This window comes from Spermophilus citellus (genome assembly GCF_964194105.1).
Source record: "Spermophilus citellus genome assembly, chromosome: 7".
In the NCBI taxonomy this organism is placed as follows: Eukaryota; Metazoa; Chordata; class Mammalia; order Rodentia; family Sciuridae; genus Spermophilus; species Spermophilus citellus.
The window spans coordinates 151,423,665-151,440,711 of record NC_138188.1 but is presented as its reverse complement, the minus strand read 5'-3'; the positions used below and the strand labels follow the sequence as shown (position 1 = coordinate 151,440,711).

Below are 17,047 nucleotides of genomic sequence, written 5' to 3'. Positions count from 1 at the left end.
GACTCCTACATAAGTGCATATACAGGAATCTACTTCATGCAAAACAATCATCTTTGCTCTATCTCATGCATCAAAAATAAATGACTCTTTTCTCATGAAAAAGAAGATTCAGACTTTCAACAGGGAAAAGCATGAACACTAAATGCTGATTCTGCAGACTCCTTTTCATCTTGGTGAACTCTTTTTCCCTCCTCTTTCCCTCTCCCTGTCCCCCATGTTCTTTAGAATCACATATTTCACATTTCTAGAAACCCTTGTCTTTTCAATAAGTACACATGTAATTCCATAACAATGTTAATTTTTTATTCAAATCGATTCCACTATTTAAAATGTGTTATTTACAAGAGACTTATATGAATCTTAGATTTTAAAGATTCAAAAATTATAATAATCTATTGACTGCGTTATTTGGGGGTTTTGTGTGTTTGGGGGTTCTTTCCAGATTCTGAATATTAATGCCCTGTCAGAAGAGTAGCCGACAAAGATCTTCTCCAATTTTGTAGGTTCTCTCTTCACACTCTTAATTACTTCCTTTGCAGTACAGAAGGGTTTTAATTTGATGCCATCCCAGTTATTGATTTTTGGTTTTATGTCTTGAGCTTTAGGGGTCTCGTTAAGCAAGATGGTACACATACCAATAGGTTAGCGTGTTGAATCTGTTTTCTTCTAGCAGTTGTAAATTTTCTGACCTATTTTCTGGTCTTTGATCCACTCTGAGTTGACTTTTGTGCAGGGTAAGAGATTGGGTTCTAGTTTCATTCTTCTACATATGGGTAGTTTTCCCAGGACCAGTTGTTTGAAAATTTATCTTTTCTTCAATGTATGTTTTTGGCACCTTTGTCGAGCAGCAGATGACTATATGGGAAAGGCAAAGGTCAAATGTTTTCTCTCATATGTGGAAGCTAGAGAGAACCAAAGAATTAAAAATGGATGGGGGGGGGGGGACGGATATCCCAGGAAAATAGAAGGGACCTTGGTAGAGGAGAGGAGGAAGATTGAGTGGGAGGGAGGAGGGATAGAAAAGAGAAGGAACTGCAGAATGAAATTGACCAAATTATACTATGCACATATATGACTATGCCACAGTGAGTCTCACCCTTATGTATATCTATAAAGCACCAATCAGGAAAAAAAAATAATAAATAAATAGAGTGGAGGAAGAGAAGCAGGGGGAGAGTGGAGGGGAAGGAAAGTGGAAGTACTGGGGATTGAAATGGAGCAGATTACATTTCTAGCATGTATGAATGCGTCAAAACAAACCCCACTATGATGTGTAACTATAATGTACTAATGAAAACATTTTCTTAAAAAAATCCTTGACCCAGAGAATCATGGTTGAACATGAACCTCTGGTGTCAATGCGGAAGAGCATTGCCTATGTTGATCACTAGCAGATGGTCAAGAACAATCCCTTGGCAGAAATGCAGTAACACCATGCTCTTAGCATTTTCTTGTAATGTTTAGCAATCTTCTGTAGCTTTAGAGTCTTTAAGACCCATATATCATTTCTTTGAAGATCTAAATCAAGTCCTGAGCTGGAAACTAATTCATACCTCTCGTATCTGCTGCTCACTCACCCTCACTGATGAACATCTTTGCATGAGATGCTGTACACGTTCTCCACATTCACCCAGGACAGAACAGTTGTACCTGGAGCAATCTTTTCTGAGCATTGCCACTTCACACTCATTGTTTTGGATCCATCACCATTATTAATTCATTCAAAGCATATTGGAGAGAAGGGCAAAGAGGTGAAAATAAATAGAGGAAAGAATTTCCATACACATTAGTTACAGATCTCCGTAGATTTATTTTCCACCTGTATTCAAAGTGCTGTAAATAATTCCCACACTAACTCACGTTGGTGACACAGAAAGCCAATTGCATACTTAATTTGTTGTGACAGAGAATGTCTGCTGGTCCCTCTGGGCTTGTTTCTCCTTCACAGTGAGGAGGGGAATTGAAGATGCCTTTCATCTTCCCTCAATATGGGATCGGTTGGTCTTTGTTGTCCTTAGGGGAGTTACCTCTTGACACATCCAGTGATCCTCTAAAATATATTCCTCAGAGGCAGAGACACCACCTGTGCCGTATCATTGCATTGTCTTTTTCCTGCTCTGTTCAAGTGGCTCCAATTTTTGAATCACATCTCTCTCCAATCAATCCTATATTTCTCCAGCAAAGCACGTTCAGAAAAGTTGATTCTTGCCCTGATTGTTCCTCAGCATTTCCTCTTCCTTGAAATAAATGTACTTTTAAGAAAGTGTCTATACAGCCCACTACAGTTTACTTGCCACTATTGAAATACAAGTAACTTAACCATTTGTCTCAGGTCAAAATTCACATTTTCATAATCAACAGAATCAAATGTGGGGATAAACATAACACTGTTCTAACCACTGAAGTATTTCTCCAAGAACTATTTAATGTACCAAAAACACTGCCAAAAAGTTTATAAGTGATTGATGAAACAGATAATGATGAGTAACAGTGCTTGCCTTTCTACAGAGACCCCATTTAAAAGTTTGATTCAGAGATTTGGATAACGAAATAATCTCTTTCAAAAATTAATATTTGCATAATAGTTTTAACTGTTTACTGCCTGATTCTGATATATAATACTCTTCTATGGTTTTCAAATGTTTTTAAATTGAGCATTACATTTGATCCTTTCAACAATTTTAATTCAGCTTTATTAAAAGATATTGGAGGGGCTGGGGATGTGGCTCAAGTGGTAGCGCGCTCGCCTGGCATGCGTGCGGCCCGGGTTCGATCCTCAGCACCATATACCAACAAAGATGTTGTGTCCGCCAAAAAAAACCAAAATAAATAAATAAATAAATATTTAAAAAAAAAAAGAAGGAAATATTTCTCTATAAGCCAAAGTTTAAATGAAAATGAAAAAAAAAAAGATATTGGAGTCCTTGACCTAGAGCCATAGATATTAGAATCAGGAGAGAATGTTTTAAACTATTCATACTTAGGTTCAAGTATGATCACATGTGGATTGACCGTAGGTAAGTTACTGAACTTCTTAGAATCTTATTTTCCTAATATGCAACACTGAAACATCATTTCTAGAACATAAGGTTGTTTTAAAGGGTTTTTTTTTTCAATGTCAAGTGTTTCTCAAATGAGATGTTCATGGTTAAGTGACCCATAGAGCATCCCACTAAACATTTCTTTACTGCATATCTCAGCAAGTTTAATATGCCGTCATGGATCATGAATTTCCAGAAAGGTAGAAAACTATTCAGCATTGACTTAGCCTAATAGATCACAGAATATCTTTTCTATTAGATCATAGAATATCTTTCCCCAGAGCATCTTGATAGACCAGTGTTTTAGAGATGATCCACTAGGGAACTTGGGTATGATAATATGGATCTCACTCTGTGGTTATATGTAAAACCTCTTGCATGGCATGTAGCACATCATAATCACTCAATATAACAATTATTTGGAGTAAGGGTTTAACTTCTCAAATTCCTAAACTTAAGGCAATGTTATTGGCTTTACACATTTACCATGAGAATTAAATGAAATGATATCATGACAGAGAAAACGCAACCGCTTATAAAAGTACTGCTAATAAATATTGGTTAATAAATGTGGGTTCCTACTTAAAATATTAGGTATTTATCTTTGGTCACATGAGCAAGAAGGGAAATGTATCAAGAATCTTAAAACAGAGCCAGATTTAGAAAACATATTTACTAATGTACAGATCCAAGCTCTCTAAGCCTACTTTCCCTGATGGGTACATGGCACACACCTGTGATCCCAGCAACATGGGAGACTGAGGCAGGAGAATTTCAAATTCAAGGCCAGCCTCAGCGACTTAGTGAAGCCCTCATCAACTTAGCAAAACTCTGTCTCAAAATAAAAAGTAAAAAGTTCTTGAGATGCAGATCAATGGTAAAGCGCCCCTAGATTCAATCCCCACTACCAAAAAAGATGAATTTCCCTATGTAGGTATTAAAAATCAATGGTAAGGCCATTACACACAAGAAAGGGACCCAAATTGATGGACATGAGAATCTGTAGTGGAAGCACTTGACCTCATTTCTAGAAACTGATTTAATTAGTCTGGGAGTTGAGGCAGGATAATAGTAGTTTTTTAGATGTCCAGTTGATTTTAACATGCAGGAGGGTTGCAGACAAATCATTTGAGTACAAACTTGTGCATGCTCAATAATCAATAAATAAATTGATTAATAAACTCAATAAATCACTGCTGTTTATTAATGTATTTTTTAAAAAAGAGAGAGAGAGAATATTTTTTAATATTTATTTTTCAGTTTTTGTGGACACAACATCTTTATTTTATTTGTATGTGGTGCTGAGGATCGAACCCAGCGTGCTACGGCTTGAGCCACATCCCCATCCCTTTATTAATGTATTGATTCCAAAGGTAGAAGCACTAACTCCAACTAATATATTTAACACATATTTAGCATTCAAAATTCAATGGATCCTTTACATGCATAATTCAGGAAGAAATTGCATATTTTTGAGATAAAAATTTCATAATATTCAATTTGATAATCTCCACATTTAGTTATTAAACATAGAGCTGGCTCTACTCAACATTATCAAGTAGATCAATAATTGCTCTCTCTATATTTTCTTAGGTTCTTTACACTTTCTTCTTTCTCCTTTTATCATTCCTCTCAGACAACTAGTTTATACTATCATGTGAATGACTAGTCAGACCACAATGACCCCTGCAGGATTCATTGTATTTCAAGTGAAATTTAGAACAAAAACTTTCAAACTCTGTGTTGCATCATTAATTCTCATGTTTAAGCATAAATCAGAAACATTCAGGGAAACAATTTAGAGTTTATAGGTTCTAGCTCCAGACGTTTCTCTTCAATATGTGTAGGCCAGGTGTCTACAATCTTTAAATAAAGCCCGAAAGGCATAAAATTAGTAATTAGTAAAATCAATTGTATACATTATTTTCATGAAAACTGGCTTAAGTATAGCAATTTCTTCCAAAATTAGGTCTTTATATATATTAAGTCTTTCTTAAAATTATTTTTAGCCGGGCTCAGTGGCGCATGCCTGTACTACCAGGAGCTTGGGAGGCTGGGTCAGGAGGATCTCTAGTTCAAAGCCAGCCTCAGCAACTTAGCAAGGCTCTAAACAACTCAGCAAGATCCTGTCTCTAAACAAAATATGGAAAAGTTCTGGGGGTGTGGGTCAGTGGTGAAGAGCCCCTGGGTTCAATTTCCTATACAAAAAAAAAAAAAAAAAAAGAAAGAAAAAAAGAAAAAACAAGTATTTTAATACTAGGAGTTTTAAAGTAGCTTTTCAAACCTGAGTTTTTTCCCAAGAATTCTAAGTAGAGTTGCTTTACCTAAATGCAACAGTAATCCCAGTGCAGTGGCCCATGCCTATAATCCCAGCAACTTGGGAAACTGAGGCAAGAGGATCACAAGTTTCAGGCCAGCCTCAACAATGTAACAAGACCCTGTATCAAAAAATAAAAGCATTTATTTTATTGTGATAAAGCATCCCAGCTTCAATCTTCTGTATTAAAATAAAATTTTTAAAAATACTACCAGACATTAGTTTTCTTTAAAGCTATCTTGAATATGGCAATTTTACTTCAAATTAGCTGGTCATGGTAAGGTTTTGTTAAATAGAAGTTTATTGTTTGAGGTCAGGAAGAGAGCAGAGAGGTATTATAAGATTGAACAAATGCATCTATAACAATGAATCACATGATCTTGCTTAATTCATTTCCTAATAATCTGTCTCTAACCTAATCTGGTAAAAGGGGAAAATACAGCTTTATGTGTTATTTGTTTTACATTAGCATTATAAACTGAATTATTTTAAAGTTTTTCTAGCAAAATTGGAACTACCTAAGAAACATTTCAGTGGCTAGGGATCTTGCCTTTAAGAAAATTAGCTGGATCGTATGATTATGCAACTATCCAAGGAAGCTGATTTCCAAATACCTCATTGTATTTGGCTAGCATTATATCATATCCATATGAGCCATCTGTGGCTAAGCAGTACTACAATGAATCCCAATTAATGTCCAAGCACGTGATCCTTATAGTACAAGGTCTGTTTTCTGGGGAGCATGAACAACCTTTAAAAGCAAAAGCAATGCAAAGCATTCTTTCTGTACTATAATCTGCATATCTAACTGTGCCAAATGGCATTATTAATTAACTGTTATAGATAATGAGAAATTCTGGCTCAATGCTGCAATTTTAACTTGCCTTTAGGAGCCATCTCATTATGCTTCTTACAGTTATGGAATTTTATGTCCAGATGCACAAGCATATTAAAATATTTTTTTTTTACTTTCAAAATTCTCTCCACGGAGACTGATATTACAGAGAATGAGATTCTTAAATTTTCAAAGAATTTCTATTTGCAAAAATAAGTAATTCACTGGATGGTTTCCACCACCCCACAAAATGCAGATTTTGATGTTGTCAGCCCAAACACGGTTAAATGGACCAAACTACACAGCAATGTACATCCTTGTCACAATGTGTACCTATAGCTAAACACAAAAATAATAAGACCTGAGTGATAGAACGAAGTTACTGTTTCCCCCTAATGATTAAAAAAATCTTAATGTAACTTAACTAGAATTGTCTTTCTGCCCAATTTTTCAACTGAATATCATTCTCAGATTTAAAATATTCAAATAGTCAGATTTTCAGCTTCTAAAAAGAGGCTTCTCTGATCACTCTGTCTTTACCAGCCACAAGAACTAAGAGAGGGCTGTTCAGAAGTAACCAACCCAAATTTGGCACATTTTCAGCTATTTATGTCTTCAGCTGCGTTTCTTCTGTAGTCCGATCAACTTCTTTAGTGATGAGCAGAAGTCTAGGTTATTTTTGTAATTGTGCAAAAAGGATTTTCCTTTGCCTACAAACCCAAACATTTATTAATTATCAGACAAGCCAAGAAGCACTTGCCATCCATTTAGAAATAACTTTTCCAACATTTAAATTGACAGTGTTTTGATAAAACAGACTCTTGAAAATGTGTGTAGTCCAATAGATAGGTGACTTGGAAATTAAAAGCCAAGAAAATTCAGCTCCCTACACTGCTGCTGGGCTTTATGTCTTTGAACAAATCATTTTACTCCCTTCAATCTTGGTTTCCTCAGGGACAGAATGAAGAGGTTACACGTGAAGTTGTCTTCCAATCATAACATTTTTGAAATCTAGTAGAAAATGGGAAGGAAATAAAATTACAGAAGCAGCAAAAAATAAAAAAGTTTTTTTGTTTGTATATTTTGATATGATTGTGTATTACCCTTGTTCACTAAATTCTTATTGTGATGAGCAGAATTACTTTGCATTGCCTGCTCTTCAAGGTAGGAGGACAACATGTTAGATAGAAAACTGTCCCAACTGGCCAACACAGCATTGAGGGATGATGGGTTCCTATCCCATCTGTCATGAGCAAATCATTACAAACAGTGATGGCTGCAGAAGTGGATCTGTTTTGTATCTCAATAAACCTATAGATTAGTCTAAAACACAACACCAAAAATGAGACATGTTCATAGGGAACTATCTTAAGCTGTAGAACTCATTATATACAATCCATGAAGGAGAAATACGTGGAACTAGGCACACAGTAAGTCTGTATTCTGAAAAATAAATCTGAGTTTCTACTATAGACCCAAGGAAAATAGCAGCCTGCATTTATTTCCATTGTTTTGCCCCCCGCCCCCACCACCACCACTTTCTCCCCATGATCAGACACCAGAGTTTTTATATAAACTGCTTTCAACTTAGAGATGAGTCAAGCTTTTAGCTCTTGAGTTCAGTTATCTTTGCAAATTTGTAGCACAAACAAAAAACTTGAAAAACATAGCTTTCAATGGCAGGATCCAGATATTTCATGGAATAAATCATTTGTTCTGATTCAAAAAGCTTATCTCTAATTAGCAAGATCCTAGGAAAAGTTTCAGCTGCTCTTGAGTGCCCTTCAGAAGCCATGGGAGACTTTGGCCTGCCTGGTGACAGATCCTAATGACATTCCCGCTTGAGTGACTGCCTGTGTTCAAAGCATATGACATAAAGGGGGCACAATTTTTCTGTGTTCTCAGGTGCCCACACCTTCTGTTCTATGGAAGTTTGACCCTGCAGGCTCCAAATGGCAGGTGAGGGGCTCTTCTCTGGTATTCCCAGCAGCTAGGGCAAAATTCTTCCATCAGTTGGTCGCACTTTTCTCCTTGAGAGCAGACACAAAACAATTTTTATCTTCACACACCATCTTCAACCCTAAAGGCCTTAAATTGAATATTTAATATCATTTTTTTTATAATTCAAAGCATCTTCACACACCTGGCTATTGTAATTAATAGGTTCAAAGACTTCACTGTCTTCTGTAGATCCATAGAAGTCTACTTAAGAGCTCAAAGCTGCCAGTTTGACTCTTTTCTTTCTATAGCATCATTACCCTAAGGACAATGTATATAAAAGCTCTTGCTATAATTTTAAAAGTGGGAAAAAAAGATTAAGATTCATAAGCACATTAATTAATATCAAAATGTTACATTGCCTCAGTGTTAATCCCTCTTCTCAAAGGCTTCCATGAAATTATTCCCAGTGTTAGAAGAGAATGAACTTACATAGCCTTATCCAAAAGAAAGATCAGTTCAGAGCCCTGGGCATTCATCTTATGTACAAAATTTATTTAAAATTCTTTTAAAAAATAAAAATAAAATTAATGTGAATTATGCATGCCATTCCACAAAATCTATTTTAATAGGAGTATAAGTTTTCTAAATGCAACCTTTAAGTAAAGATAAGCCAGAAAGAAGATCTTTGTGAATCCCATGTCATCAGGTTACCTCTAGATCCCAGAGGTAAATTTTTGTGGTTTGAGAGCTCAGATAGAAGAACAGAAATTTTAGGCAATGCATTCCTGCAGAGAGAGAGACTTTATTGAAGGATCTGAGAAGGTTAGGGTATTGGCATTAGTTTCCATGGCTGTGAACAAAGATGAAATAAGGGAGAAGAAAGGACATATAGGTGGTGAAATATGATGTTAAAGGGGCTAAGGAGAAAAACTGAGCTAGTGGAGTCTATGGGATACAGTCAAAGAATGGGAAGACTAGGGCTTTCAGAAGCCAATTTAAAGCATCAACAGTGCAGGGAACTTGGCTGGACAAAGAGGGACTCAGGGCCACAAGTCAGCATAAGCATTGGTGATCACATTATGCAGTTACATTACAGTATCTAGATTTGTTCCAAGCTAAAATTCTCAGTGTAGACCCAGGAGATGAGAATAGTTTTCCTCATTTTCAGGCACAGATCAACAACCACTATTCTAGAAACTAATACAGTGATCAACATTCAACCTTTCTGATCTGCTTTTCAAAAATTCCAAGGATGGCTACATGAAAGATGGTCTGTGCATTCAAATGAACTCAGAAAATGGACAAAACCAGAACAAAAGCAGCCCAAATCCTCAGTTCTAGAATGCAAAAACATCACTCACAGATAGTGCATATACAATAATTCCAAGAAATCTTCCTCTACCACATTCACATAATTATTAATGGTGACAGAAGAGTGGACCCTGCTTTCAGATCATCAAGCATCCTGCAAAGAATAGAAATTGTACAGATAGGTAACCAACTTTCCAAAGCCTCAAGGCAACAAACACATAACTAGGATTCTTCTGACCCTGTTCCTTAAAATGTTTTCTGCCTGAGGATAATATATATATATATATATATATATATATATATATATATATATATATATATATATATATGAATGTAAACGCATAGTCCTTCTTATTAAAAAAAATTATCAACATTGCCTCCACAGAACTTTGACAGTAGTTTAACCAAGCCAAAGTAATAATAATAATAGTTCCATTATTTCTCAGAAATCCATCACCTTGATATTTCATATTTTACTGAAAATTGTCTTTACAAAATGACTTTAAGTCTCAGTTTGCTTTTAAGCTGTAGCAAGTCTACACATACAATGACAGATTTTATATCTATAAAATGACAATAACACCAACATCCTTTTCTTCCATGTATAGTGTAAAACTTTTTAAATAAGTCACAGAGTATTTCACATGTCTTTGAATATAAGGAGCCTAATAATTTAAGTGAAAAACTATACAATATTGGCTAAGACAGAACTCAAAAAAAATTGCTGGAACAAAATGTTGGTTCTTCTAAGTGTTCATGAATATGTACCAATAAATGTACAGATACTAAGTTTACAATAAAAAATCAGCCTGACATACACAATCTAATGCCAGTTCAACCAGTATAAAGCCAAACTCAAATGGTCTAATTCCTTGAATGCAGCAAAACGCGAATCAATTCTAATACAGAACAATTCCTATCACTTAAAAAAAAAAAAAAGTTCCCTTAACCTGGACCGTTTCCTTCTGAGGCAGTGTATTTTAGGAGCAAAATAATAAAAACAGCTTTGTTGGTACCTCCTACCCCTTCCAGGAAACATTTGAAAAAAGAAGGAAATTGTATAGTTTATTTTCAGGCTCACACTAGCACCAAGAAACCAAATACTGTGGGTTAATCCAAAGGAGCTTTGATGAAGTCAGCAGTTATGAAACAGGGAAGGTAAGGAAATCAAAAGACAGGAGAAGAGAAGGAAAGGGACTCATGAGGGACAATCCAGGCACCCAGGAAGCAGAGAAAAGGAATGACATCCACAAAACCAGAAAACACAAGCAAATCTTTCTTCTTTCAAAACCAGGAAAGTTGCTGTTCTAGAGGAAGTTTCTGTGGCAGTCTCAGCTAGACTAATTTCTGTTTCTTGGTTTCCTTTCCTCTAAGAGAGAAGTTTCTTCACCTCTCCCCCTTTCTCTTTCTCACAACACCCCCCCCACACACACACACACACATAATTTATCTTTGAATACTGTCGGGAGCAACAAAAATGGCAGTGTCATATTACATTACTATAAATTAATTTGCAAATGGATTCTCCTTTCAGATTTCTCATCCTAGACATTTTCTATGACTGTGTTCACACATATGCATGTGAGTGTTTTAAATGGCAAGGGACTGTAGTTGGTTTTCACCCCCGTCTCATGTCATAATGACATTTCCTACATAACTACTGAAACATGCTATGAATTGGAGGGGAAGGTAAGAATAAACATTGAAAAGTTATATTCTAAGTGTGTATAGGATCTGTTTTAACTAAAACCCTGATACAAACAACTCAAAGGAACAGTTGAATAGAAAGGCATAAAATGGCTCCAATTAAAGAAGCATCAACCTGTTTATTGTTTCCCCACCACCAAAAAAACATCTGTGAGTGCCCTAGAGTTAAAATATTTTCAATGTGGTAACAAAATTTTTATTTTAAAGCAAAAATTTTATTTTAAAAACTTCTGATGTGCCAGGTATTGGACAACATTTCACATACATCAATGTGTTGAATTTTCATAATAGCTCTATGAAAAGGATTCTACTATTGTCCCGTTTTATATATAAGGAAACTGAGTCAAAGAGAAAATAAACACCTTATCTAGTAAAACCCAGCTAGTATTAGTATAGCTAAACTTTAAACTCTGGCATTCTGATGCCAAGGACCAATTACAAGCTTTTATTAATGTCCACATATAGATCCATTAAAAATGTGTGTACCATCCTCAAGAGACAAATAGAAGGGACCGAGGACCAGGAAACTGGGGACATTTCCAGGCTACAAAGCCTCAAAGGATACTACTAGGATATTCGACATCCAATCACGCTAATTCTAGAGTAAGGCAGCTAACTGAATGTCCTTATGTTTGATGATTTCTGATAAAATTAGATTCTAGAAATTTAAGCCATCATATTTAAAAATAATGTTTCTATGACTCTGTGAGTATGAGGAAGTTTATAAAAACCCAAGCCCCAAAATAGAAGCTCTAGAAAGCTACAGTAATTTTGATTCTGATGCAGAAACTCAATCTTTATATGCTATACATATCTCTAATTCTGAGATTATAAAAGGCAGAGTAATTAATGAACATGAGCCCCTTCCATGTCACCTTGAGAGATGCCACTCTGGGCTGAGAGATGACCTTCACCATTTCATTTCCTTAGATACCAGAATGAGTGGTTTATTTGAGCTCAGGCTGGCAGGGACCTTAAAGGTCATCTTTCCTTGTGACTACAGCAAAAGCTTGGAAGCAGAAAGGTCAGCCCCAACATCATGCCATTTTCTTTTTGACAGTTTGAGACAAAGTAAGAATCAAAGAGAAATCATTGTTTTTGACCTAAGTCAGAGAAACCAGACCACCTATAAAACTATAATTCTATCCATTCTCACAATAGAAGAAAGAAATAAATACTCTAATCAAAAGAATAAAGATGTTTATTGTGTTTTAAGACAATCTCAAATATGGGGGAAGATTTTCTTTTTAACTTAACTGAAACATATGATTAGAATAAGGTCTATGATCATCTCTCTCCTAAAATAGGGAGGAGAGTTCTCAATCAATCCTTTCCTCATCATGCCTGAAGAGCAAGCCACATATAGAGGTTCATTTTGGTTGTTTTGATGTCAAATAAAATGAAATGTCTAAATTCAAACACCTGAGAGATGAAATAAAACAGAAAGATTGCAATTTCTTAATATATGTTTTATGGGAAAAGAATTTACAAAAGTTATCTAGGGCGATTTAATAATAAGAATAAGAAGATTTAAGAATCAATCTGTAGATGATTAGCAGTGAAAGTCATTGGTTTGGGGCAGTCCAAATGGACTGAGTTCAAATGCAGACTTTTTATCTTTGGTAAGATGCTAAATATCTCTAACTTATAAAATGTGTGTGTGTGTGTGTGTGTATATATATATATATATATATATATATATATATATATATATATATATATATATCTGTCCCCTTATAACTCCTTTATAAGGTCATTGTGTGGTATAAGTATAATAATGTTTATAAATTCCCTGGTAATTTTTCTTTTCTTCATCCTTTCTCTCATTGTGATGATCTTTCTAAAAACAGAAATATCCTACACCTCACCCAGAAAAAAATCCTTTCATTAAAATAAATTTCTTAGCAAAGTTTGCAAAACCCTAATATAACACTATCACAAGGACACTTTAAAATACACATTTGATCTTAAACACAAAATTTTACATGGCATAATATTAAAAAGTCAATATATTTCATTTTTTATATGTCTGCTATACCATTCCTAAAGTATAATTAATAGAAAACATTCTGCTGATTTTTTTCCTTGTGTGAGGTGACACATCTCTCAATTTCCTAAAGTCATAATTTACCATTTGAAAGAAAATTAGCATGCACAACCTGAATTTTCATTTCTCATAGGAAAATGAAAATGAAGTTCAAATCCTATGCACACATGCTTAAAAGAGACAAAAAAGACTTATACAAACAGCTAGTTTTTAGGAAGTATATGCCTAAAACCTATATTTATAATCTCATTTTTAAATAGAGTCGAAAAATGTAAAAACTACTACTTAGCTCCAGAAAGTTCTTTTTAAGACAAAATTGAGTATAAATGTTCAAAACTCATGTTGCATGTTGATATTCGAGGACCACATTAGACATTCAGAACTTTGCAAATGGGACACCAGTTTCTTCCAATAAGGCACTTGCAGGCTAGAGAAATTATCCACTAGCATATTGTCATCTGACTGTCACCAAATTTCATGTTGCAAGCTAGTAGCAAAGGAGTGATGTTTGCCCTTCCACCATCTTCTCTGTCAAAAGCTTTGATTTTTAGATTCTCTTTTTATAACTTGAGCTATACCCTCTTAACAAATTCTGAGTGTACAACAGAGTGTTGTTATCTACAGGCACAAGTTGTTCAGCAGATATCTGGAACTTCCTCATTTTGCATAGCTGAAACTATATCCCCATTGAATAGTGACTGGCTCCATTTCCCTCTCATCCAACCCCTGGCCACCATGATTCTACTTTCTGTTTCCTTGAGTTCAACTATTTTAAAAACATTGTATAAGTGGAACCATGCCGTCGTTGTCCTTCTGTGCAGACTTATCTTGCTAGAGGATGTTTTAAGAGCAACCTCATCAAAAAGAAAACTGCTTTATAGAAATCTCTATAAGCAGGAATTTATCAGTCAAAAATCTTATCTTGGCTAGAAGAAATGACAGCAAATTATGCTTTATTGGGCCACTTATGTACTGTGCATGTGCATATATATAATGTAATTGCAATGGAGATACATATCTTGATGTAGATATATATCATCTGCATATGTACAACATTTTATAATCATAATCCCATTATCTTTTGTATTATGTCATCATTTTTGCTGTGCAGTTCAAACCACATTATTTTCCATTTCAACCACAGCTGCATCATTGCTACTGCCAGAATCTCTGTTTTTTTATATTTTTTTGGAGAAAATATACAATTTAAAATTGTTTTTTTTCTTTTTTTTATCAGAAAGGAAAGTCATCAAGACTTAGATTTTATTTTAGGAACAAAGTAAGGTTTCATGGGAGAAAAAAACAAAGCCTTGGTGTAGAGAAGGTTTGTTCATTTTCTATAGCATTACTGAAGTGTCCGTATGCCTTGATAAACCTATCATGTTTGGATCATCTCAATGGGGGAAATGCCTTAATTTAACTCTATTTTGGTGTCTCAGCAAAGGTAAGTTGAGAGCCTTGAGTTTTCTCTAACTGGGTAGTTCTGCTGCATTTGTGAAAGGAGCTGTAAAGTTTGCCCAGCTAACTTGCTGCCTCAGTTTCCTTAAGTAGAAAAGGTGGGTGGCCGGTGGGTGGAGGAGGAGGTGAGGGGATGGGCCAGTTGTGACTGGGTTGCCTTAAGACCAGTATCTTGTGTTCATGAAACCATAGGCAAGAGACAGGTGGACACAGCATGGAAGAGAGCGCCATTCAACTGATACTTTATTTTATTTCATGTTCTCTAGTGTCTCTCTTTCAATGCCATCATGGAAGAACTGGGAATCTCACTCAAGAATCAGAAAAAACTAAAGAAAAAGTCAAGAACTAAGGGGAAATCCTCTTTCACAAGTATCCTTACTTGTCATCAGAGACGAACTCAGAGAAAAGAGACTGTGGCGTGATCCAAGAAAATACTTTAAGGACTTTCCTGGGAGGAAAAGGATATGCTTGCTGCAGATTTTCGAGGATTTCTGCTGAGTGTGAGATGTGTTTCCCTATATCTATATCCATAATTCTGACAATGGATAAAATGAGACAGACATAATCCATAACTGATTATGGATATAGATATAAGAAATGCATAATTTTAAAAACTCCCATAGGTACTCTGGAAGTAACACCAGTTCTTTTGAAATGAATTTGTATGCGCACTTATTTTGCATTTTCTCTTTTGCTCCAATAAATTGCTGTGTGTGCTTTCTAAACAATAATAAAACAAGTTTTCTTTCTTTTTTTTCAGAACAAGTTTGAGCCATGATTCCTTCCCAATTACTTGCTCCATTCACAGTGTTTGATTGTGTGGTTGGTTGTTGAATTTTGAAGAATTTGTTCCCTGTTAAGATGCACAGTCATTCTCGGCTGAGTTTAAAGATAATCACTTTTGGTTTCTACAAAGTCCATAGTTATTACATTTAGTAAAGAGAAACCATTATCCTTGTGTTCTAAAATCTGCATTAATATGGTTTCAATGGCATTCAGAACATTAGTGAGTATACTGTAAAAGGATATTTAAAATAAAAATACATTCCAAAAGTAAAAGCATCTGCCACATTCCAGGGAACTAGTCTGTGTTCTGGGCACACGATGGTGAGCAAAGACTGACATGGTCCCTGGCTTCACAAAGTTTATTTCTAAAACAGAGAAGTAAAGGCTTATTACTCAAAACAACATTGGAAATTCCTTGGTGGAAGACAGAAGTTGCAAGAACATGCGGGAGAATGCTCATGGGATGGACGTTAGCTAGAAAGGATTCCTGCAGAAGGGAACAGCAAGGTTAAGGTCTGTGGGATGATTGGGCATAAATGGGTAAAGTAGGAACATAAAATAGGGAAGGCAAGTGTCACAATCTAAGCAAACAGCAACTTCAAGGCATTGAAATAAGAGAGAATAGGGCCACAATGTTAAAGGGGAAAGGAGTTTGGTGCAGCTAAAATACACGGAGGTGCAATGGGCTAGACAGGTAGCAATTACTCTGGCTGAGGATAGAGGGAAAAGAAAGAAGGAAAGAAGACTGGAAGGAAGATGCAGATCCATCAGAAATCTCCTTCAGACACCCCTTGAGCCAGAGCAGTGGCAAAGAGACCACAGGATGATGGAGGTGATTTTGAAGCACAATGCAGACAGTCAGGGATTCAGAAAGTGGCCACGAAGGAAGGAAGAATAAGACCAAGGAAAACTGCAAGATGCAGGGGACGAGCGAGGGCTTAGTGAAGCATTTGGGGGTGACTTTGTACCAGGAAACAATGGGAAAGGATAGGAATTGATTCAATATTTCATAAAATCAAATCCCAATGGTTTCTTTAAGATACTCTACTGATTGCAAGAATTTTTAATCTTGGAATATGCACCAAATGCAAATATCAGGGACAAAGGGGACTGTGCACTATATTTAAAATTTAAGTATGAAAATACTTGCAGGAATGAAAAAACAACAAAAATTGGAAATAAAAGATACGAGACAGATATTTCACTTAATGATAATCAACACTTAGTTTTTAAATCAATAAGAATTTATACTGACAACAAGTAGAAGAAAATGGCTCCTAAAGAACACCTTAGGATGCTAGCATTAAAAATTCATGGATAAAAACCATGAATCCAATTAACTAAATGTGGTCTAGAATGATAATATATCATGGGAGAGTGGGAAATGCAAAGTTTATTCGCTTCACTAAAAAGTATACCTAAGGCATTCTGTTTTGTACTTTGTCATATTTTCTTCTGATTTTTAAATTTTCCCTCTTATTTTTGAAAAAAAATTACCCTAACTTTTCACATATTATTAGAGTTATTTGTGAGAAAATAAGTATATCAACTTCTAATATCTAAAATATATTGTGGGTCAATCTGGTTTATAGCATTTTAAAGCC

General features: G+C 35.3%; 1 protein-coding gene across 8 annotated transcripts in view; it reads left to right on the top strand.

The window, feature by feature from the left end:
* GRIK1 (glutamate ionotropic receptor kainate type subunit 1) overlaps window positions 1–15,079 on the top strand; it is a gene marked incomplete at its 3' end in the record, with an annotated part of 389,066 nt that extends 373,987 nt beyond the window's left edge. For 6 of the 8 annotated variants that reach the window (XM_081302744.1, XM_081302742.1, XM_081302752.1 and 3 more), the window contains one exon: window positions 14,924–15,079. In XM_081302744.1, the coding sequence (XP_081158870.1) occupies window positions 14,924–15,006 (83 nt within the window). Of the gene's footprint in view, window positions 1–14,436; window positions 14,524–14,923 lie in introns of all 8 variants that reach the window. The other 2 variants (XM_081302745.1, XM_081302741.1) reach the window with 1 other exon arrangement.
* Between the last annotated feature and the right edge of the window lie 1,968 nt (window positions 15,080–17,047).